We start from the raw sequence: 25,457 nt of genomic DNA, 5'->3' as shown, positions 1-25,457 counted from the left end.
GCGGGAGAAGGGTTCCCCTGTCCCAGGGGCAGCAGGGGTGAGGAGGGTCGCATTCGGCAGGGGGACAACATGCAGCTGCCCCACCATCTTGAGCAGCCTCCCGCCCTGGCAGAGGAACACACCGGCACTCCAAGGGTCTGGGTAGACCCTTCCATGAGGAGCTGCCTGTACAAATCCAACAGCAGCCCCAGGTGAGATGCATCCCTGATCATCTCTGGTGTGAGAAGGGGTGTGGGGGGGGAAATATCCTTTGCATTTGTGAGAAAACCTGCATGGAATTGCCTCAGGATGTGGGTAGAGGTTTGCCCCATTTCCTCCCCACCCTGTGAGATCCAGCCCAGCCCAAAAACGAGCTGACAGGCGCCCGAAGCATTTGCAGCCGGGTACATTCAACACAAAGAGATTTGCCTCCTTGCCCAAAGACACACACGACTGGGATAACTCCAGCTTCCCCCTCTGCTGCTCCGTGGCAGGAGAGATGGGGAAGCGGTGTTTGTAATTCTGCACACAGGACACATTTTGTGCTCCTATGGATTGAAAAGTGCCCTGTCCTTAAGCCATCTCACTTAAGAACAACACAAGCTCCTTAGCAATCAACTCCTCTGACAAACCCTCCTGCAGTCACGTCCTTAAAAAAAAAAAACACCTAATGATTACACGAATAGCTTCAGAATAAGTTGTGGACTAATAATGCTTATATAGGTGCACTTAAAAACAATAATGAATGAATGTATTAACGAGTTTCTGCCTAACATGTCTGGATTCATAAAGACAAGAGGAAAAAAAAGGCCTCAATACAAACAAGGGCAAAAACAGTGAGAAAGGATACAGCAGAGTAAACCAAATGAAATTCTATAAACTCCTTTTTCTAAATTTTCACCGAAAGGCAATACTCAGGAAACCGCCACTGCACTAGAGTTTTCCTGCTCCCTTCAAATACTCCCTAACTCTGTACAGACATGTTTCTAAATCATTGCTAATTTCAATCTTACCTAAACTACATGCATATTAAAAGACAAAAGAGTTGTAAAAAAAAAAAAACAAAATTGGTTTTTGAGGGCTGGAAGAACAATTAGGAATAATTAAAATGTTTTTGTGTAAATTTTGCAATGTATGTTCCCTTTAACCAGATGATTAGGTCCACCTGAGCTAATGAACCTTTTCTTAATAGCCCTCCCACCCATTTAGATTGCCAGATCTTTAAAGGCTCCTGAAAACTCCCACTGAGCATAGCAGGGGCTGGCTGTCCGACTCTACAGGCAGAATTTGGCCTGCTCAAGGTTTGTTTTCTGGCTCCTTTTGGAGAAGACAGAGGTGCAATGCTTTCTGATCACACCTCTGTGCACCAGCCAGGCTCCTACCACCCAGTTGCTGCTTTTGCCAGCCCATGAGTTTAAGCTTTCTGCATTTCTACTGTGATCCTCTTTGAGATACTACAGAACACTGAACAAAAAGGTATTGCCCTTCTAACCCTCTTTCCCATAGAAAAAGAGCTGTAATAGTAGTCTAAGGAGACACAAAGCAGACACAGACTGCTTAAGTAGTGAGACACCTTAATAAAAGAAGGTTGGTTTTTTTTTTACCTGGCTGAGCCTGCATCCAGTTTTGAATAAAATGCAAGTTTGTCTGGGCCTGACAGCTGGAGCTCACTGGCTTGGAAAAACGGCCCCATCAGGATCACAGGCAGGAGCTGGCAGAGCCCTCGCCTTGAAAGACATGCAAGAAAGCTGCTCAAGGGCCCTTTGCTTAATATTCCTATCAGCCCAATGCATTTTGTTTAAAAAAGATTTAATCCCCACCCCCCGCACAAGGGGTGAAAAATCTGGATGCAAGGGTTGTGTGGCCAAGCACTGCTGCACCAGCCCCGGGCACAGCACGTGCCAGGGTTGCACTCGTGATGTTTCCAAGGTCAACGGCAAATTCTGACCAACAGTTAAATTACTCAGATCTCTGAATTTCCACCCAAGGGATCGCTGGGTAAGGTCAGTGTGGAAATGCAAACCATGCTGCAGCGTTTGCAGCAGCCTTTCACTCGAGAAGCACTTCAAACCAACTCGTGGTATGTGCGGTGCCTGTAGGGTGGTTCGGCAACCAGCATCCTAGGAACCTGCTGGGAACAGCAATCTCCAGACAAATCTGGCAATTCAGAGCAAGGAAACATAAAAGATTTCTGCCCACAGGAATGCACCCCACCCCGATGAAGGAAATTACCACCCTGCTGGCAACGCTGGAAGAAAGGCCATGTTTCAGCCCCTCCGCTGCAGTTTGCTGTCTGGCATACTACCTTCAACTAAAAATCTTTTTATTTTAAATTGCTATGCCTGGCCATGGAGGGAGGCATTGGAGGAGAGGGCAGGAGAGCCAAACTGCCCCACCTGCAGCAACTTCTGAGAGGAGGCAGATAGCTCCAACCTGTGCCAGCATAAATGGGCAGAGCTCACCTCCAGGCATCCTTCATCTCTTACATATTAAGCCAGTTCTCTAAAAACCTCTTCAGTCACATTTTTTTCTAATACATTTTGATCCATCCTTGCCCAGTTCTCAATAGCATTGGCATTAGTAAGAATGAGGGATGTCTCTGCACCAAACTGTCCCAAGATGCATGTGTTTTGGGGCAGGTGATGCTCGTGCAACTTTCCACACATCTGGAAGGAACTGAATTTCAGAGCAGTCTCATAACAGCTCTGTGTTTGTTTTAAATAATTATGCGAGCTCAGTATCTTATGTCTAAATCAATGGCTTTGACTTGGTAAGAAATAAACACCATAAAAGAAATTTCTGCCTAATTAGATCTGCCTGCTGAGAAGCCTGTATAAATGCTGTTGTGTTCTGAACCATTCAGGACAGCAAATTTACATTAAGTAAATGTTCTGCAAGGGAAAACTTTCAGCATCAGCTCTTGGTATATCTTGAATTAAAAGAAAAATATCACAAATATTACCCATTTCAAAACTAGTATACTCTAACAAAAACACTTCTGAGAACATAATGTATTCAAGACAACCAGCAGTAGAATTGAAATTCTTGTAGGTTTGAAACAATACCATAGCAAGATTAGTTCTTCTCTTTGGATATTATAGTTCATTTATCACCGGGGAGTCGCCCACAGAAACACAATGAAGTGGGAGAAGTCAAAAAGCCAGCAAGCTGCCTTCTCAAATTCCCATCCCTCAGAGGACCACCACATATTGGCTGAACGCAGAATAAACTCAACTCATACCCTAATACACACACTCCATGAACAAGACGATGCATTGTTTATCTCACCAGTGAGAAGAATAGGGGTAGAGATAAAAGGGAGATCTATTCTGTTTTGAAATGGCAAACAAAATCCTGGGACCTATTTTATGCTTTCCCTAATTGATTCAGAGGAGATTGGGGACAGGATCTTGGCATGCCACCTCATAGCAAGCAGGATGCATTTCTCGGTATTAACTGCAGCTGAAGGGAGAATATGTTTGCAAAGCAGCAGGACTGCAGAGTTAATCCCAGGTCTGAGCTGAAATCTGAACAAGGGTTGCCAAACCCAGTCTTTTTTATGCCCTGTGAGACTTCAGGATTATAATCAACTGAGCTCAGTGTAACCTCCAGCCAGCGTGGAGCCACTGCTTTTATCTACAAAGAAAAAGACAATTTTCATAAACGACAAAAAACTAATTCTCTATTTTTAGACTATGACAGAGCCAGAGCACAGTGCTTCCCTCAGTGCCCGTCAGTTCACAGTCCTGGCCAAGGGGAAAACACGGGCTCCCTTTGCTAGAAACCGCTTCCAAAGCAATACAAGCTTTCAGGAGTGACTTGCAGCAACAAAACTCCTTTCTCCAAACCATCTCAGGTCAACCAGCAAAATATTAATAGCTGGACTCAAACCTCCCCAGCCAGCTTTACACAGACAGACACGGCAGGTTCTCCTGGTCCAGCCCCGAGTTACACACCGTCCTCTCCAACAACACACGTTCCCCTCACGGATGATTGACGGTACATGCACAAGGGTTGGCAAGGCTGGGTGATACGGATCTGGAGATTGCTTCATCCACATCTGTCATGCAAGTTGTTTCCTGTGAAGAGTTCTCAGCCTTGGACTTCACACAACAGTGTTGATCCAACAACAAAATCTTGGGATAACCACTGTGCTCCAAGGCTTATATTTAGGTCTCTTTGCCTAAAGACCTACTTGGATAAAGCCAAAAGATTTCACTTTTTCAGGAGGATGGTTATATTTGTTGGGATTTAATTGACACTGCATTAATGGGTGCAGTTAATTTTATATATTTTTACTATTATTACTATTTTAAAATTTTTATTCTGAATATGGACTTGGCTCTTACCAGATCCCTATGATGAACACATTAAGCAATGCAGCTATGTCTGACAGCCGCCATTAGCACTGCAGAAAAGACACAGGGAGCAGAATAAAAACCCCTGGTGTGAATTCAGCTGGAGTACAGGCCCCAATTCCTGTTCAACGCCTCCCACCTGAAGTTCAGCAGCTTTCCCACTGAAGCTGGTATCTGAGAGGTTTGCATGCCCAGAGAACACTTGTATCCTTAAAATTAGGAAAGGTCAGCTTGGTCTTCAGACTTGCACTCAGCCTCCCCCTTTTATTGAGTTAATCAGCTGCAAGTATACTTAAACATCACTAACTGGAGAAGTGGAGCACAATAAGGATGCTCTTTCCAACATGGCTAGGGATAAACACAACAGCACTTTTGATCCACAGCATAGACATGAGGATAACACCAGCACACGGCAGTTGTGAGTTTGGCTCCATCTCGAAAAGCAAAGCAAGAAAATTCTGCTAAATCCAGCACAACTAGCACCTCTGCTCCAAAAGACAAGCATAGTTTACATGCCTACTCCCCTCTTGCCTGCTGCTTCAGAAAGGACTGTGCTTGCCGACTCCTCAGAGATTCAGGCTGAAATAGATTCTCTCTCTGAAATATGTTCTGATACATTCATAACTATGAACAAACAACAATACTAGTTAAAAGGGAACTTCTGCCTGCCGCATCAGAGGCGGCAAGGCTATAGCTACACTGAAATAAACAGCAGTATCTCAACATTTTAACTCCCAAACCAAGTCTGGACATGGCTGCCTTTCTAGACCCAGCATCTGCTTTTCCCCCTGAAAGCGATCTGATTCCAATTACTTCCATGGATCATATCAGAAGTGCACTTTATATTCCAAACCCTGAAACACTTTTTGTATAAAGAAACTGTTCGCATATTTAGCCACATGTTAAAAGTAGTCATGAGTCAGGACAAGCTGCGGCTTAAGTCATTTTTGTCCCTTCCTATTGATAGCAGACACAAATCCATAAGGATACTACAGTCATATCCATCCCCACTTTGTCAGTCAGCTTATTGGCATTAAACCTTCCTTCTGCATCTAGGCTCCTCTCTCCCACCTTCCCTTTTAATCTCTATCTTCTGTTGTATAATTATAATTACAGTAAAGTAGACAACTATTATTATTTCCATTGTACCACTTCCACTGCAGAAGCGACCTTTGTTTTTTATTTTATTTTTCTTAAACACAACTACTGCTGCATTCAAAGGCAATGCCTCGTAACTAACTGCAGCAGGGTGTGACTTGGTATCTGAGTCCTGCTGACCTTAAAAAATTTTCTTAATCTGCCTGGTTGGTGTTCTAAACTGAAATCCCACAACTACAGAAACTGCTTAGCAAAGCAATGCTTCTAGCCAGGCAGGCTGCATTTTCTTGGAGATCATTGCTGGTCACAGCTGGACATCTTGGCTAGAGAATGACCCGTGTCTGACCTGACCAGAAACTCTTGTAGATGTTGCCTAATAACAGAAGTGCTCAAGAGCAAGAGGAGCTCCTTGATGCTCTCTTTGGACCATCAATGGCTGCATTAACATTGACTTGATTTTCTAGGGTTCCTCTTGTGTCATTGTCATTTAGAATAGGCACTATAAGAGAGACCTGGAATGAAACCATGGGCTTTAGTAAAGAAAGCAAAGGAAGGACATTCAAGTTCAACCTTGGACACACAGGTATAAAAATATACCAAAAGAAACCAAGTCACAGCCTGCTCTGGAAAAAGAGAAGATCAAGCTGGGAGCTTGACGGGGAATCACTCTTAACAAGGAAGTTTTGTTAAGCTGTGTTTTTTGGCACAAATACACTAAACAGTATCATTTTGCAAATGTAAAATTCCCTGGCAGGAAGAACACACTTCATGTGAACTCCTGCCCAGATCATTCCTGGGGAAGGAGAACAGTAAAACTCCAGGTCTCCATCTCCTCATAGCTTAGATGGCTCCAATGAAGAGATGACCAGAAAGAAACCACACACACCCAGCCCAACAGTGAGGCTCCTGCACATGCAATCCTGGCTCTTCCCCCCCGCCAAGCGAGTTAAATAGTTCTTCAAAGACTTTCAGGGCTCAGTCCTGTCGCAGGGAGATGCATGCAGCTACAGGATCGGGCGAGCTCCCAACACATCGTGTGCCTGGGTTGCATGATGGGTTTCCCAGGCCACTGGCGGAAAAGCCTGTTAGGGCTCGCGGATGGGGGCTTTGAGGGGGCCAGCAGTGCAACACGGGACCCTCTGCCCTGTTTAAACAACAAGGGAGGTTGTTGGCAGAGTTCACTCTGCAGGAGACATGCTGGGGAGCAAGGGGGTGGAAAAAGAGAAGAACATCCTCCAGTATTTGGCATTTACTCTTGATCCCCCCTTAGAGTTCATCACATCATGGAAAGAGACAGTTGCCTAAACACGCCTGCGGTTTCAGTCAGTTCCCCTTGTACTTCATGGATATCAGTGGAGCCTTTTATCACTTCACACACAAAAACCACCTACATAAGCCAAGTGAAAACACTGCTTGAGTACAAGGCCTTTAGTCTGGGACTTGCAGAAACCCATCCGCTTCATATTTCTGTAGTTATCCCTGGAGGCTGCCAAAATTCCCATCCAGACTGTCCTGAGACCACCAAACTCAAGACAACATTTGAGCCAGAGCTCCCAACAGGAGTTTCCACTATCTATGTGAGACAGAGTTTTACTGCCTCAGTGACAGCAGAATTCTCCTTCTGCCTCCAACCCTTAGTCTTTGGCTCACTAGGCTAATAAGCAATAGTTTAAAAAAAAAGTATATTCTGACATGCAACACCATCCCACCTCCCCTCCCCCACAAAAAATCAGATGATAAAAAACTTACTTTTCTGGGCTTAACTTTGTCTTGTAAGTCGTATTGGCCTATTCCTTTGTAACTTATTCCAAGCCACCATGGGATTCCTTGTTTATCCTGAAAAACAGAATTTTACATGAACCAAGAGCTACTTAATAATTACACAATTCCAAGATTACAGTCCATTTCATTCTGTGACAAGTATGAGTAGGTACAGAACATAGATTTTATTTTTTTTTGCAAACAAATTGATGTGAAGTGGATTGCTGGAGTGACTGTTGAAACTTTCTCCGCCTGCCTTCTCAGAAAGTGGCAAGAAACTAGGCGGTGGTTGTGCAAAGTGGACAAAAAAGCAACAGTGCTGCTGAAACAACGGGGTGTCAAGCATTGCAGGAGTAGCTGTGAGGGGCAAAGGATACGGGACAAAAAAACCTGTGGCCAATGACTGCATCCACTAAATCCAAGCATGGACAGGAGTAGAGAACAGTACAAAACATCAGGTTCTCAGGTACCGCAGTCATGGCCTTGACTCAAAGTAAGGAGACATCGTGTCTGCTGAGCTCTTCTTTGGCCCAGGCTCTGCTCTACAAACAGGAATAAATGATGCATTTCCATTACTCTCCAAAATTATTTCTCAGCGTTTCCCTACTCTAAGTATGCACCCACTAATCACCTGCCACTTAGAAGTAGTCTTTTCTACACCGTATTATTTTTTTCTAATCTTGATTAGGAATGCCTCTGGGGAAACTATTAACTGCTTTGGATCTAGAAGTGATACTCAGTTTAATTAAGATGATATGAATTTAGCTCCTGATAGGATTACAGATGGTTTTACAAAGATTTCTTTCTGTCTTCTGTAGCACATAATGCCTTGCTGCTCTCTGGAAACAATTTTTAAAGAATATTGACAGGGGCAAAAATAATAGAGGTTGAAAAATGCAGGGTTTAATACTGATAGAAGGGTACTGAATCATCAGACTACTCCTATAGGAATGTAATCACACGTAATAAGCTAAGCAATCACATTATCTATGGGCATTTACTAACCTTTACTCCATAGTAATGAACTCCGTATGTTGGCAAAGCTTCTACCACTTTCATGTACCTGTAGACAGATTTATAGCATATCAGATGATTTTCTCTGGAGGGAATAATATCTATTAACATACTTTTATTCACACATACATTCAGGACGTGCCATTTATCATTTGCATATTTTGAAGGTCTTAATAATTGAAGGTCCATGTTTTCAGAAAAAACTCAGTATCCTGGCTCAGGCAAAGATGTGCTATTTCGGCCCAGCTAAAGCAAATGGAAAATCTCTCATACAACAAAACATTCAGTCTCTTATCAGAAGGTCAGAGAACTGAAAGTAAAAATTCTGAACTGAACGTGTGAGCCTTTTGGGAACTGTTGGCGGTAAAGACCTGGCTATAATTATTCCATTACGGTGTTCTGGTTACAATGGACATGCTCCAAATGAAAGTGTTTATACAGTTGTACGACTGGTTCATGAGGCAATTCAGACAACCACTGAACAGATGGATTTTTTTCCCTTCTTCCTATTGAAAGAAGCCCCTGAATTATTGAGACAGAGTTACAGGCATTGAGGTACTTGAGAAAAACTACAAGTTGTCTACGCCGTGCAACCATGGCAATCATCTCAAACTTCTCGGTTCATAACATATCCCACTGCATTTGCCTGTAGGAAGTACAGTAATATTAACAGTAAATTAAAAATAAAATTCCACAGCCTCTGTATGCATCTTGGAAGGTCTTGTTCTTTTGAAAAGTAAATTCTGAACACCTCAACAAACATGCTTTTTTTTTTTTTTTACAGGACCTAAGGTAATACTCGCCCTTAAGAGTTTAGAGTGAAAGCTAATTGATACCAAGCAGGGTATGGAGAAGAGTCTTCCAATAAAGTAAGATCCAAATAATGTCTTTTATATTTGAGGTATCTGAATGAGGACAGACAAGTTTAACCGTAAGCCTGTGAAACCTGAAACTTCAATTAATTTAACTTTGAAATATAACTCAATAAAAAAGAATCTGACAGATATAAATGGTAAAGTTTGCAAGCAATAATGACCAAAACACTCTGCACTGCCACTTTTCAACAAAAAAAGAAAAGCAAAAATATCATCTTCACAAATTAACAAGTGTCATACTCACTGAACAATGGCTTGTCCTCTGGTCAGACCTTTAATTTGTGTATAGTGCTCAATTACTCTGTCCTCACTGCAAACCAAGCACAAAACCCAATTTAGAGGCTCAGTGACTTTTTTCAAGTGTGACAGCATCTGTTGAAATTCAGACTCCCGCTCAGCATGCAGAGAAGTGTCCCTCTGTACATTTCTCGCTCTGGTTTACATTCTGTTTCTTACTCATTACTTTCCCACCCTTCATTAAGCAGCGTGGAGAGCTGCCTGGCTGATCCCCACCATCGCACGTCGCGTTCCAGACTAATTAACGAATCGTTGCAGATCAGCCTGTTCTGCTGCAGATGCTGCCACAGAATAATGGTACTAATTGCATAAATTCATTTTCACGTTCTAAAGGACCAAAACTTCAAAGGATGGTTAATGTGCCACATATTAAGATAGAAGAAGTTAAACCAGAAATGTTTTCATTCCAGTGTATTTTTTCCCCTGACATTTCATACGTGAAAAAAATATAGATTTGTCAGTAATGACCTTTTGCATTTTTCCTGTTATATACTTCAGCATTTTGTTTTGGCGGAATGTGAAATAAAATATGCATACGACACTTGAAAGTAAAAAACCACCCAGCAGTATTCATTATGAAAAAAAACAAATAATAAGCAAGCACTGGTACACTTGAAAATCCATCAGCTACACATCAAGTCTAAAAAAAATGAAACAAATTAGGGAGTCAAACTTGCACAAAGGGCATCAATTCCAAGGAAACAATATCATGTGTTCCTTTACAGTAGATTCAAGCGACAAAATTGGACCTGTCTTTCTGTTTCCAGGTTTTCCAGCTTATTTTCCCACCCCGTGCTGTTGACGGGAGCAGCTGGGTGGGCATCTAGCAGCTAGCCAAGCTCAACCCACCACAGAGGCTCTACTGTGCGACAGCTGAATAGCAAGGTGCTCTTTGCAAACCCAGGCTTGGCTGGAGTTCAGTTTTCAGCTCTTTCTGATGTGTGGTTCCCCACATATTCTGATCCAGCAGTTTCTGATCCAACGATTTAATTTGAATGAACTTTCAATGAGGGATTTGCTTTGGATTTCGTGTAATTTATGACATTCTAAAAACTGGAAATGCTTTAACACAAGCAATTAACTCCAAGTCCTATATCATACAGGCTGAAAACTTTTAAAAGACTTTGCAAAATTGTTTAAAAGTGATCTTGTTGTTACCATTCATAGTAATGATTTACATTTTAAAGTAAATAGCTCACCAGTAAGCGAGTGACGGATGCTCCTGCAGTGTCTTGGTAGGAAAGACAGGCAGTGTCTTCAAGTCTTTTCTAGTGTTTTCTTCACTAAAACCAAAAATGTCACAGAGTTACTGCTAGCGAATCATTCGTTTCAGCAGAAGGAAAGGGCTGTATTTGCTACCCAAAAACATGGAGCATTGCCCCACATGGGGCTGTCATAGCAACGTAACTCTATAGGCCCTCTCACATGACAGTGATGTATATGGTGTCATGCAGACTCATGTTGTAACTCATTATACACACACGTGATGCTCAGGCCACTGCGGCGGGAGCAGCGTATCAATATTTATTTTGCACACACACATTCTATTTGCTGAGTGCAGAATGAGCCCTGAAACAGCTGCAGAAAGAAAGCCTCTGCCCAAAAGCAAGGCTTGTAGTGCTAATTTTTGCTCTATCTTCAGCTTAAAATCCTACCTCTAGACAATAAATGTCAGGAAGCAGCATGGTATTTGTCAAATCTCAGAGTTTAACACTGATCTGATTCAAAACAAAAGGTTTCAGTTCATATACTTGAAAATATTTTCACTGAAAATAGTTTTCCTTGATTACTCATTCTACAGAAAGTTCAAATATTTTGGAGTCCAGGCCCAGCTTGGAATGAAATAAAGGGGGTTGAAGTATGTGAATGCAATTTGTCACAAAAAACTCCAGCAGAATATTTAAAAATCTATTTACAGGCATCAGTAAAATGGTTAATATTTTCTCCTTACATGCTCCATTAATTAATCAGCTGAAACTTGCACGCCTCATTTCTGCAGGATTTGTGCGTGCCTTCGCAGCAGCACCAGCAAGCACAAACATGACTTTTCTATGTAAAGAATGCATCAGTCACATCCATCAGCATCCGCCTGGACTTCTGCATCCAGGTTTTCCTTGAAGGTGTTTTCCTGCTCCCCACCTCTGCTTTCATCAGATTCCACTATTGTAAGATTTCATCTGAGCTACGTTCCCCCTTTTCCCTCAAAATCAGCACCCCATGTATCAGTAAAGTGGACCAGAGCAGAGCAATCTGTTCCATGGGCACCAGAGATCAACCCCTGCAGTCGGAGGAAGGAGCAAACCCCTACACCACGTTCCCGTCTCACACCGCAGATGTCACATGGAAGGCACAATAAATTAAAGCTTTTTGTTCCTCAGCGAGCACGGTCTAATCGCTCTGTAAGGTTCTTCTCCAGCCCTGACAATGTGCCTCAACCCTGACTGCGAGGGACCACCTCTGGGGACGAGGAAACAGTTCAATCAACAGCCTATTTATTCTTCAACCTCTTTGATGAAGTTGCCAAGAAGGGGGTCAATTAGCACCGAGGAGCTGTTGTTGTTGAGCTTTGCCCTGCGTTCTTCTGCCAGGAATATGTACTTTTCTTTGCAAGCTGGCCAGCACCCAAGTGCCACAAACAGGGACAGCTGGGTAGAAAAATCAGGATCTCTCCTCCCAATGCTCAAATACAGCCAATGCTCACAAAAGCTGAGGGGGTTTTATTCACCCCTTAAAAGCCCATTTTGATGGCATCAAAAGGCTGCAGGACATCTCAGCTTGCAGCGAGAAGGCAGATTACTAGGGTTTTGTAGGGATGTGAAAACGCAGACAGAGCACACCCTCCTGAGGCCTCAGAAACCAGAGCGAAAAAATAAAAACCACCTCAAACCAAAAAACTCAAGCCCTGAGCAACCTAGCCTGATCTCACAGCTGACTCCTCTTGGAGCAGAAGGTTCGGCCCGATGACCTCCTGAGGTCCCTTCCAACTTCAGACTCACAGAATAATTGATTATTAAAATAAAAATTTCCTCCTATTTTTAAGCCTGACTCATAACTGCAATGGCTGCTGTAGCAGTCAGGGTTGGCAGAGAAATACGGTGAAGGAGGAGAGATTTTGGAAGGAAGCAATAACAAAATAGCTCATTTTTACCAAACAAAAGGGCTGTTCCTCTAAATATAGATTCTCAACCCACGATATTCATAATCAGAGGTTTAATGGTTGATCTCAAAACCTCTATTTAGAAACCTTGTTGCCAGCGAACAACAAAACGCCCAAATGAGGGCTGAAGCTCTAACGAGGCTGATGCCGGGAGGCAAGCGCTGAGCTCTGGCAGAGGCAGCGAGGCAGGGGGAGGACAGGTGACTCCCCAGCTGTCACCACTACAGCCGGTTGGAGAGGTCTCAAGCTCTCCTTTGCCAACGACTACAAGGCCAGTAGCCTCCCAGTCACTGAGACTCTAGAAATGCCACAAATCCTGGCAGCTGTGTCCTACCACGCTCTGAAATGCCACCATTTGCACAATTCGAGGCCTCCAGCAGGGTTACTTGCCTTCCCGTTTGCTTTTCGGGCCCCTCACCTCTGGACTTAGTTGAGTAGCAACTTATTTTATCCTCACCAAATGCCAAAATGAGGGTGCTAGTTAAGCTTGAGTGATGAGTTAGCAGCTCATCAATATGGAAATGTCTACCATTGAATTAAACCAAGCGCGAGCCAGCACACCCACCTCCCCGACAAGGTTTGTGGGCTCTGAGCTGGGACATGTAGTGACCAAAGGGTTGCAATCACATCTGTGTCATGACACGGGGCACGTCCCTCCAGCACCACCCCAGAACCATGGGCCCTCGTTCAATCATTAGCAGGCAGAGTCCATGGACCTGTGACAACTTACAGCAGAGCTGGACCTTCTCTGTTCTTCTGCCAACCTACAAACCCATCCAACTTCTCGCAATAGCAGAGAATACACTTTTACAAGGCAAAGTTGGCCCTTGGGACTTGCCCTCCTGAAAGAACCCAACCTCATACCCTGAGGTTCAGACACACCGTCCCGTCCATCTGCAGCTAGATGGAGTCCATCAAAACAGACTTACAAGGCCTGAAAGTCTCTGAGAAGCCACATGAGGATTTTATTTTTTCCTGCATAATTCTAAGATAAAGCATGGAACAATCCCAGAAAAACGTAGAAGACCTGGGAGAAACAGGACACAGCTCTTTGCAAGCTGGATGCCTTCAGACAGCACAGGCTGGCATGCAGCAGCCCAGATCTGCTGACTGCATGCCCGAGGATTAGCATTGGGGATGATTCACAGCTTCAGGGATAATAAAAGCCTCAAATGGTCCTCCCCCTCCTTCCACAGAGTTCATTATCACTTCATCTGCACCGAGGAGGCCAAGCACGTCTCCCCTTGACCTTCAGGATCACTTTCCCAAGCCCTCCGAGACTCAGCCATTCCCCAGAGGTCACAACTCCAGATAGCAGGAGCGACGGTTTGAATTATTACCTGTTCCTGTTTGGTTTCACAAGGATCACAAGGCGGTACAGAAATCACAGGGCAGACAGCCCCGGCTCCAGATGTCCAACCCTCTATGCTATCTACCAGCCAAACACACCAGCGTTTATCTGGTGCGTCCGTGGTTGGTTCTCGGCAGGGTAGGACGACTCTGCTGTCGGGATGGAGAGGCCCACCTGCATTTAATCTGACCTCTGCTATGGAGGGGGCTTCTTGACTGGTGGTTCTTGGCATAATTTCAATATATAAACTTAAACTGCCCAGAGTCAATGGGACTGAACATTTTTTTGGCAAACGATTTGTTTATTCCCCAGCAGGAGAATATAGGAAACTCTCATCTCAAGTATTTTTCCACTATGGAGAAGAATTAAAGAAAGTCAGCGGACAGACTCTTTCCTTCCTACTCCACCCTCCAAATAGGACTTTTCTCTCCAGCAGATATTGAACAGAACTTGACTTCATCTGGGCAATGTAAATGAAAATCTACATCAGACCCTCCTCACACCAAACCTCAGTTTGCATTCTTGATACCGTCCATATTTAATTTCTTGTCCCAACATGAACAAACGTTGGGCAAGATGCTGTTCCCAGCAGCATGCTCTGCTCATCAGCGCCAGCTCTATGGAGATGGAAGGGCAGCTTGTCTCTAAAATAACCACTAGTAATACTTAACCACATACTATACTATGAATAGGAGTTCCCACATTCAAACTACTATTTCTAGCAGCAAACCAGGACCAATCCCGTATGCTTCCTACAACCTGCTGACGTTACAGTAAAATTGTAGGCATTTTGCTAAAACCTCACCAGAAATCTGGGAAGGAACCAAGCCAGACTATCGTGGCACGCTCTGCCGAAAGTACATTACTGAAAATTAAGAAAGACTTACATATTTGTGCTCCCAGAAAATGCCTCTTCACAGCTTGTAATCGAGTGATACACCACTCCCTGCTAGGCAAAGATTTACAGAACTGTGCTAATTAGGATCATTTGTCAATGGCTGCCCAGGCTTTTCCCTGCACCCACTGTCAAAAACAGTTTATTCCTGTTGCTAAGGCAAGTAAGAGCTTAGATGTGATAAGATGTGGTTAATGAGATTATCATAGAATGTGAAGAGCAATAGACACACCCAGAGCAGCAAAAGCAATCTACTGGACTACAACATAAAAGCTCATCAGCCCACATCATCTTTGTAAATATTAACAACTTGATAAGTATAGGACTTCAGACAACTTTTAACCGATTGACAGCAGGTGTGTCGGCCTCTGCTGAATGGTGTTGATAACACTTTACAAGGTAGGAATTTATCACTGGGGAAAGTGCATTGTAGAGTGATTTTCTTCTATTCTCGAAGCCTCTTGACCTCATATAAATACTTACTCTTGTGTTGCTATATGATCAGTAGAGTAAGTCACTCCTGGGTCTTTCTCAATGTCGCTATTTTATATTTGGTTAATTCTTGAAATGAATTTGGGCACACCACAGGTAGAATTTAGAGTGGTCTCGTTTTTTGAAAATATCGACCAACTTCTCAAGTTCACCTGAAAATTATTTCATGGACACCTAAAAATCAGCAGACACTTCTGAGAATCACATGTGAGATACAAGGAAACGTGGAGCTTCACAGCTAAAGGACAACACAATATTACCCTGCATCATGAAGATGCTTCAAGACTTTGCATTAGGATTTTTCTTCTTATTCTGTTCAAGGTATTTAGAGTTAGCAAAATAAACACATAGAAACCACACACAATTAAGATCAGATACTTGAAAGCTTGACAGTAAGTTTTCAGAGGGCTGGTCAGGTTACTCAGATGATGTTAGTAATGGTCCTATTTCTTCAGAATAACCACTGAATTCCTTTGCTATGCGATTACAAGCAATGCTGTAACAGTACAAGAACATCCCGTGTTGCTGCCCACATCCCAGCCTGGTCCTAGGGCGACCAGACTTAGGGTAGCATCACCAAGGTCTCCATTCCGTACGTTCACAGATGAGAGCCGGCAACACGGACCATCACGCTGCAGCTGGACTGCTTCAGCAACAGGTGCCTTTTCCGTAGGCTTTTGTTTTGTTTTAAAATAAATGGAAGGGCAGAGCGTGGCAACCTCACACTCCCATGGAGGTTGGTCTGCCTTTCAAGGTACCACAAGAAACAGGTGTGAGGAGGAAGGAGCAGGGCAACAGAGGGGAAAAAAAAAATGAACAGGGTTAAAAGTGCAAGAGAAAAAAGGGAGGGAAATTTTTTTTTGGGAAAGAGGAAAGCCAATGGATTTAGCAGCTTTTGAATATGTCAGAGCAGCAGGATCTTGGCAGCAGGATTTTGAAATGTGCTCTCTGACAAATCCTCTTTTGTGACAAATGCCAGACGTTTCCCATCATTTCTCAAGCTTTCAGTTTATGGTCTGCTGGCACACTCAAGAAAGTTATTTTTCTATTGAAGGAAGATCGGGACCCGGAAAAGCCATGAACAAGGGGCTCCCGTTGGCAGAGGACAACCAGAGCCAAACCTCAGCCCCTGCAGCCAGCGGGGAGCTTTGCCTGGGGCAAGGCTGCAACATCTGCCACTTGAATACCAGATAGGAACCGCCTGCTCAGAAAGGTATTTGAAGGAGTACTTCCAAGAGCCTTCCAAACCCTGTACGTGAAAAGGAACGCGATAAGCAGTGCAGACGGCTTTTTCAGCACCAGGCTTGTTGTACATCTATGTTGCGGCCACAATGCGGATCCCCTCGCTGTGCTGCAACAACAGCTTTAGTTTCACAGCTCTAGAGGGACCTGCGCCAAACAAAGCATGGCTGGGGCCAGTCAACCCTTCCCCACACTTAGCACAGGTTGGACCACAGCCCTGGAACCCCTCCCCTGGGCCTGACCTCCAGCTCCAGCCCTGCTCCTTTAGGCTAATTTCTCAGTCTCCCAAGCCCTGCCTTGACTCTCAGAAAGAGCGGCAGCAGTGCCTACTGATCTCACCAGGGTTTGGTGACCCTACTTGTTGGCTTTTGGAAGACAGACCAATAGCACCAAGGAAAAAGCAACATTTCTCGTATCAGCTATACACATACACCCATCTGAGGACATACGGACCAGACAAATAAGAACGTGAGCTGCTCCCAGAGCCACCTTGGCAGATGAGGCACCATTCGTATTTCTACTTTGCAGACAAGGAATGGGGTGCCAAGGAAGCGGTTCTCCACGGCTAGAAAAGATCTGCATCCTGAACCTGCCTTAAATTCTCAGATCTTCTTTTACAGCTCTTGATATAAAATACGACTATTCTGAAGATAAACCCTTTGGTTCTTGAACACCACACCTGCCATTGGTGATGGCTCACAGTCCCCTAGACCTGGTATAGTATATCCACATTTACAGAGCTGCTCAACCGTACCAACAGCACGCATTAGCAGTGCTTCTCTGTCAGACCAGACGGGAAGCAGAACGGCTCTGCTTTACCTGGGGATTTACTGCAGAGCAAAAGATGACTACTCACAGTTGATACAACGCTTGAAGGATCCCAAACCCTTCCTCGCAACAACAGGCTGTTATTTTTAACATTCACGCTTTCTTCCTGTTCACACAAAAGTCAGCTTAGCCATATTAGTTGTGGGTTTTTAGCATGTCTGAGTACAGCAGCAAAGTTTAAAGCTTGTTATCACAGCCCTGTGTGCTGATACAGAGATACATGGAACCACAAGAAAAATAAAGTATCCAAATAATGATAAAGACCCGACAAATCTGCAAAGGCAAAAAAGCTGAGGCTGAAAAGCTGTCATTCCATTTCCTCAAAGCACAAAATACACCCCACGTGATAGATCCAACCACCATGGGAAGGAAAAGCAAGAGAGATTTATTTTTGCTTTTTTAAAGTGAGGATGTTGTTCAGACTCAGACCAGAGTCCAAACTCCTGCTCACAGCTGACGGTGCAAGACTGGAGACCCTCTCTATAGACCCAACAAAGTTTTCCCAATATTCAACAGAAGGAAGGTGAATACATTATAATGCAAAAGCCATGAAATTTAATTTTACAACAGGAAAAGGCAATGTGTTTTAAGGCTGAGCCTGCACTTGAGGGAACTTCTAGGGACAAGGAGGAGAGCATCTTTTACCTAATGCTGTGGATGCCACGATGCTACTCCAAGCCTAACAGCTACGACAGCAACATATCTCTGACTTGTCCCCTGCAAGGGAGACAACTTGGGAGATGATGAATTTTCTGGCACCATGCTTGCCTCGTCTCTCATCTACTTTGGATGCAGAGCACACACAAAAGCCCTCCCTAGGAGGCTGGGTTGTACCCACTATAGCACTGCCTCTCTGAGTTGAAAGTGCCTTAAAGGAAAAGAAAAACAAAGAAAAGAAAAGGCTGCGGAGGGATAGTTAAAGAGGACAAAACACAACCACCCCTCTGCTGCCCCTCAGGAAACTGTACGAACATCATGCACGTGAAATTTAGAAGTGTGTGCTCCTTACCAAACTGCCATAATTATGTGTAAATATTAAAAGTTACACTGCCATATACCAGTAGTAAATCCCACGAGATCAGATTATTAAATTATTAAAAACATACTTTTTTTTCTCTTCATCTAATGCTTTTTCCTCATTTCACCCAGTGCTTCCACCTAATTCAGCCACTACATAATAAGCATGCTATACGAATTCCTTGAGAGCCTTTACAGAACAGCTTTAAAATAGGAAATTGTAAAAAACCACTACGATGACATCATTGCAGAGACTATGTATGCTTTGGTCTGCCCTGAACTGTATGAATCTACAAGTAGCACCAGCAGAAAAAAAAACCCAAACAACTCTTGCTGTTGAAAGTCTAGCAGAAAATTGGCATCTTAACTACGTTTTTTTTTGTAATTGCACCTGGTTTACACAGTGAATTTCTAGTTTTTATTGAAAAATAAAACACTAGGAAAGAGCAACATTTTCATCTCAGAACTGCTGCCTAAGTGCTCAGGGAGATGGAGCTCAGCGGCTCCCTGCTCAGCTCCCCTCTGCCTCCTGCCTACCCTCAGCTACCCATTCCTCATGGTACACCTGGGTGTATAACCCCAAAATGAACGGCAGTGCCTCATCAAGAAAAGTGAGACTTGCACACTGCTACAGAAAAATAACTGCAGTTTTCAACCAGCTTTCTTGAAAGAGAGTTAAAAATTCAATTAAGCAGAAAGCTCTTTGGGAAAGCGGGTACCTGATACCTGTTAAGTAGGGGAATCATCATTGAATGAAATATATATCAAACATGACTTTCCCTAAACTTGCTTATTTACTGCCTTGGTTCATTAGATGTTCCCAAATAAAGTGAAATAAATAATCAACCCCCTCAGCAAACAGGCTCTAAGGTAGTAAACCTTTGCTCACCTTGTTTCAAATTAGTTCTTTATTGCAAAAGAGCGAGCTCAGGAAAGCACACAGCTGGGTTGGACTGAGACAGAGTTAATGGTTCACGAGCAAGTGCCTAGCAAGGTATGCAAAGAAAAAGTGTGCAGAGTCGCAGCTGAGAGGCAAAATACACAATGACTCACTCGGCAAACAAGCAGCCGTAGAGCACAAGGGGCATAACCGCAGCACCAGTGCTGAGCACTGATTTCCAGCGATGCAGACACAGCCCACGGGGAGCTGTGGGTCACGGTAGAGAAAGCCTCTGTAAATAGCAGTGCACAGGCATTTAAAAAGTGCACTTGCATGGAAAAGAAAAAAAAAATCAAAAACTAAACCACAGTCCTGCCTATGACAGGCACCAGATGAATGCTCTGAGAGTGAATCCTATGGCGACCCACTGCCTCTTTCGTATCTACCCACTGATACATGTGGAAGGGAATCCTCGGGAGCAGAGAGGCATCCAGACTGTGCTCAGGTCTTTGGCCTCCGCATGAGGCCAGCACAGATGTCCTCTTGTAACTCATCCCCAGTCCCAATGGCCTTGGAAAAGAGCTTCCAGTGAACAGCTCCCAACAGGTCTCCATCGCCAACGGGGCAGCCTAAGAGGAGTAGGTCCATGGAGCAAAAGGGTTTGTGCTGGGGACCTGACACCCACACCGTACCCATTTCAGGGATTTTTTTAGGTTTTTCTGCTCCGACTCAAGTCCTGGACATGGCCACACCTGGCGTTTTGGTCATACGAACCTGGTGAGACTTCCAAAAACAGGCTGTACGAGCTGCCTCCAACAAATCCGAGGTGCGTCCTGTTTCTGAAGCTACCTTAATCCTGAGGTAAGCAGTACAGTGAACAGGTGCTTGGCCATCAGACAATTAACTTCTTTCAAGCAGCTATTTTCTTGCACTGCCCACATTAACTGTTTCCACATTCTTTTCTGTCAAGAGATTTTCCACTTTGTCTGGCAAAAGAGTCATCTTCCCAAGCAAATGCTACCCAAAAATCTTAATATAGTGAGCACTCATTCTTAATTAGGAGCCAATTAATACCAGTTTTCTGCACTTAGACCAAGCACTTCATTTTTTCCACAGTAAAGCTTTTAAATTCAGGAGTTTCTGAACCAATTACTTCATAGCTGCAGTTTGCAGGAGTATCTTTCACACAAACCTTTTGCTTTTACAAACTGCATTTATCACCCATATAATGATAAACCCCGGTGCCTCACACATGTCAGCTATTAGGAATTCATTATTTTGTCTGTGTTATGTTATACCAGTCAGGAGTTATCTTTGCAGCCCACAGGCCAGAATCAAAATCGAATGCGTCAGCTATTTAAAGAAAATAGAAGCCCTCCTCCAGCAATTTAATTAACTTTCAGGGAGCACGGCTGGGTTTCAGTCCTGGAAATGTTACTGGGGAAAACATGACCCAAGATCACCAGTGAGAAAATAAACTTTTTTAAAAGTTACTTTCCTTATATAGTCCCTGTAGCTAATCTGATTTTAATAAACCTTTTTCTAATGCTAGAAGGACAGCATTTAAGACTGTCAGTTTTCATCTCAGTTATAAACTGTCTCCTTCACCAAGCTACAAAGAAAAATAATACTATGTACTATTGTACAGCATTTTTGAGGGCAGTTGCTTAGTCTGTAAACTAAATACAGCTAAATAATTTATTTCCCAAGGAGGCAAGGCTTTATATCTTGCAAATTTACACCATGAATAATTACCAGACTGATCTATTATTTTGCTTGCATGCCAAGACATTAGGTTTCTTTAAAATACAAATAAAATTCCTGAAAATAAATAGAATACGGACTTTTTTCCCCAAAAATCAAGCCATATAAGAAGCTGCAACTTGAGTAAAATTCTCTAAAACCCTTGCATAAAGTTTAAAACCCAAGATTTTGTAAAACCAGGCTTGCAGCTTTTTCTGTTTCATTTGTAAATATGAGAGTGGAGGAGGGCAATTAACTAATGCAGAGTTTCAAAACTACTATTAATGACTAACACTTTGCTTGGGGTTCCTATTAGAAAAGCTGATGGGAATTCAGTTTAAACAGAGTAGTAGTCAACTGGAAGCCACAGATGAGTCGTGAAAAGCAAACACGAGCAAAGCGTTACATCCCTCAAGCAAAACGTGCCCAGTCGTTGCACAGGAAGGCAGAGAGCCACGGACTTGCAGCATCCCAGACTTGCTGGGAACATCAGAGCCGCGAGACTCTCAGGAGGAATCGCTCTGCCCGTGGCAGCCCCAACACTGTCCCATATAAAGGGGAGAGGAACGGCTCAGCGAGCATCCCTGCGACATGCTCTTCATCACACATGGGGTAATTATCTTGGCCGGGATCACCAGTTTGGTAAACAGGAAAAGGAACTGGGCGTGCAGTAAGCTACACCGACCGTGGTCCGCTGCCACCTTTGTTAATCTTTCCTCCTGCAGCCCGCAGTCATTTTAGACTGCCTTTGAGAAACCAGAGCTGTCCAAAACAGGCACACATGCAATGGACACGCTGCGGGTGCAATTTTGAAGCCTGTACTTAAGTTTTATCAAGATGTCTTAAAAGCCAGAGTCCTCTCAAAGTGGGACTTGGGTGGTTTATCTTACATTAAGCCTCTCTCCAAATGATAAGGTGCATACTCTTGTCCTAAGAACCCAGCTCAGGACCCCGGGGTCCTACTGCAAACCACCTACCAGGGCCAAACTCCAAAGACCCTGATATTTTCATGCTGTCAGTGCTACCAGACTGCAAAGTCCCTCCAGAATGACCTTTGTGGTGGAGAAATCAGAAATTTTTACTTTCTCCAAGTGCCCGCACGTCAGGTTTGCTCACTGAAAATAAACAGATTTCAAAAGAATGTGCTCACCCACTCAGCACGGGGTAGGGGAGGGTGTTTCTTGGGAGATTGCTGCGCCCTGCCATCAAGACGTTATCTGAGAATTTGAGCAGCGGATTGGGAAAGGGTTTACTTGCCAAGCCACAGGAGTTTGAAGCGTTCGGACCCTGGTACTGATCTGCCTATTCCCAGCTGAAGTCAGTGGGAATGTCGCACAGTGACCCCGCTGCAGGACATGTCCCCACGGAAAAGCTCCCAATGGGATGTGTGAAAAATCAGCCAGGCAGAGATCACCGGTGTTGTCTGGACTGGCCCATTTTTTTCCACTTCCAAAAAGCTAATCTCTAGGACTTCAGGCAATTCCTGTATTTACCCGTGTTCATTCAGCACTAATCCTATATAAAAAAGTTAACCCGTATGTTCTCACGTACACATAAATGGTGCAAGAGCTACATTCCAGAAAGTGATTCAAAGTGGAATTGCCAAATGACAGCGAACATTGAACACGCCAAACCCAAGACACCGCAAAAGGAGGCAACCGCACTGCACAAAGAGCACCACTGCAAGGACGTATTCTTTGTATCACGGGCAAGTTTGGCAGGGGAGATCAGTCCCACAGTATCTTTAAGATACGCCACTAATTAAGCCAGTGTTTTATCAGCAGTGGTCCAAACGACCACTTGTGATATGTAAAATGAAATTCCTTCACTTCTGGTGTGCTCCCTGGGCCTGAGACAGCTGGCCATGCTCATTTGCTATGGAGGCATAACATATGTTTTGTTTAACCCAGGAAACAATTGCTGCAGCTATTTTCATGCAACTGTTAGGGGAAGAGCTGTACTTGGAAATCACTCTTGTAGCGGAGTATTCTTCCCTCCAATTTTCTTTAAATACTTTTGAAGGTAAGCATGGGCAATTCACTCACAGAATCACAGAACTGATTTGGTTGGAAGAGACCTCTGGGATCAGGTCCAACCTTTGCCCTAACACTACCATGTCAACTAGACCACGGCACTCCTTGCAACGTGTCCACGGAGGCATGGAAAATAACCACAGACACAGTTCTTAGGCATGTGAAGCAATACTTACAAACCTATTTATGGCAAATGATAAGGAGTTAGCGTTAAGTTTAAACCACACAAGGGAGGTTTTCACCACAAAGGTAGTTTTTAACCTTAACCTTTTAACCTTTTCTTGAGACTTGAGAGCACGTGTCACCAGTTGCTACAGCTTAACAAGTTACTTCTTGTCAAGCCAATGGCACTTCTCTGGTTATCCGTGCCTAAAGTGAGTTAAGCTTAGCGCATCTTAGGGTGTCCCTGTGAGATCAGGCAAGATAAGCTGTCTTTCTACAGAAAAACGCAGCACACTGTGTCTACAAGCAATACACTGTGGGCCACAAAGCCGGTCCACAGCATGACTAGGAACAGAAATTGTCTGTACAGCCAGCCCACGCCGTTGACCTTAGTCACAAGGACATCTTTTCCTCCCTGCAAGCATGACAGCACGCCAACAAAAAGGAGAAGAAAGTTGTGATGGACTTCACAGACCATGCCCTTCAGCGGAGAAGGGACTGGCATTTGGAAAGGGGTCTTGGGCAGCAGCACTGGCACACACTTGACAACTGCGCACTGAAGGAAAAGCAGAGTATGTCACTTTGGCAGTCAGATGTGACTTGGTCAATCCATTCGAGCAGGTAGCTCTTTACCGAGCACTTTCAAAGCATAGTTCTTGAAAGCCATTGTAGCTAACACGTAAACACACCTCCCTTCCCGTATGGAAACTCAGCAAGTAGTAAAATATTAACATGACCAATGCCAACTTTCTGAGTTTCTATTTGCTTAGCGAGTTGTTTCTAATTGAAGTTCTTTTCCTCGGCTCTAACAGGTCTGAGCGCGACCTCAACTCCTTTCCATGGCCAGTTATCATAACCAGTGCATGGTAAAAAGCGATCTCCAAGGGCATGTCCAATCTGATGATACAGCTTTAGACAGCTACAGCCCAGCAACGGGGTCGCACACCAGCTACAACACAACTGTCAGGTCAAGTGTGGGAAGGGAGAGGCCCTGTGGGGCAGCTGCAGAAGAAAGCAGCTCATTGATCTCGGGCACGGGCAGCTGCCGGGCTCCGCATCCCTCTGCACGTGCTGCCACTCCATGGGCAGGGGTGCCCAGATGGACCCGAGCTGCAGTGCAAAGCACCGGGTTTCTGGTAGGAAAGAAGGGGAGTTTTCTCCCCGTCCCACTTAGGCACCCACGTTTGGGGAGGGGAGCAAAAGCGGGATGGCCTGAAAAACGGTTTTGACTCAGAGCCTACTCACAAAAGACATTACTCACCCTGCAGACTCAGATTTTATCCAGCCCAGCAGCGCATTTCACTTTCTTCAGCCACTGCTCACGGCTGGACTTTACCCCCATTTTTGATTGTTTGCAATACAATGCCAACACAGAAAAACACATTCATCAAGCACGCTAGTATTAGAAAGGAAAAATGTTATTACCTGGAATAGTCCCCTTTAGCTTCCTACAATTGAAAAACAGTGACAGAATTAAAACATGATCTCTTCAGAAGTCCTCGATTTTCCCAGCATTGTTCACTTCCCCAGTCCCACAGCTCTGTGGCCAGATCCTGACCCCAGTTACACTCAATGCAAAGCATGGAGGCTGCCCACCTATATCCAAGAACAGAACCTGGCCCTTTACACTCCCAGCTGTAGATTACCCACCTACACCGTAAATAAAACAGCTTCCAAAATGGGGATGAATTTCACATTGCAAATCCAATGTCACTTTTGCTGCACAAGAAGTGAAATACAATTCTCTCTCCGGCCGACCACATCTAGCTAAAGGTCGGCTTTACAGGCAGGTCAGCAGTTGAGAGGAATTGTGCTCACTTGAGATGAAAATAACAGTTCAGGCAGACCAAGCCACTGCAGCTTTGCTGTGGCACTTTGTCACTAAGAATACAGTGGTGGTGGGGGAAACCCAGCGTTTTAAAGGTAGAACTTTATATTGTAGAAAGTGGTAAATAACCAGAGTTTGAGTACAAAAAAACTTGATTAAAGAAAAGAAAAACTGACATAATATATTTCAACATAAGCCAGGTATGAAAAGCACATGCTCCAAAACCAAGATTCACAGGCATAATATAGCAAATTTAGCTACAGTATTACACTCTTTTCTTCCCACATCTCCAGAACATACTTAATTTAGAATAAGTGATAAACTGGATGCAAACCTGCCCAAATAAATGACTTCCCTTGATGAGTTTTTATTCTTTCAATTCAAAAATCCTCAAATAAATATTTCTCACTTGCCGGTGAGAAAAACAACTCCCAAGTTTTTTTAGCT

The 25,457-nt window shown here is 43.9% G+C and overlaps 1 protein-coding gene across 1 annotated transcript in view; it reads right to left on the bottom strand.

The window, feature by feature from the left end:
* Positions 1-25,457, bottom strand: part of LOC104164482 (FERM domain-containing protein 4B-like) — a 42,994-nt gene that overhangs the window by 17,260 nt on the left and 277 nt on the right. Inside the window, 5 exon segments of the mRNA XM_009703821.1 lie at positions 7,185-7,271; positions 8,202-8,259; positions 9,330-9,395; positions 10,582-10,665; positions 24,608-24,630. Of these exon segments, the coding sequence (XP_009702123.1) occupies positions 7,185-7,271; positions 8,202-8,259; positions 9,330-9,395; positions 10,582-10,665; positions 24,608-24,630 (318 nt within the window).

Source organism: Cariama cristata, unplaced genomic scaffold (assembly GCF_000690535.1).
Source record: "Cariama cristata isolate BGI_N322 unplaced genomic scaffold, ASM69053v1 scaffold5937, whole genome shotgun sequence".
NCBI classification, from domain to species: Eukaryota; Metazoa; Chordata; class Aves; order Cariamiformes; family Cariamidae; genus Cariama; species Cariama cristata.
The sequence above is the reverse complement of the archived record's forward strand: the minus strand, read 5'-3'. Positions and strand labels throughout refer to the sequence as shown.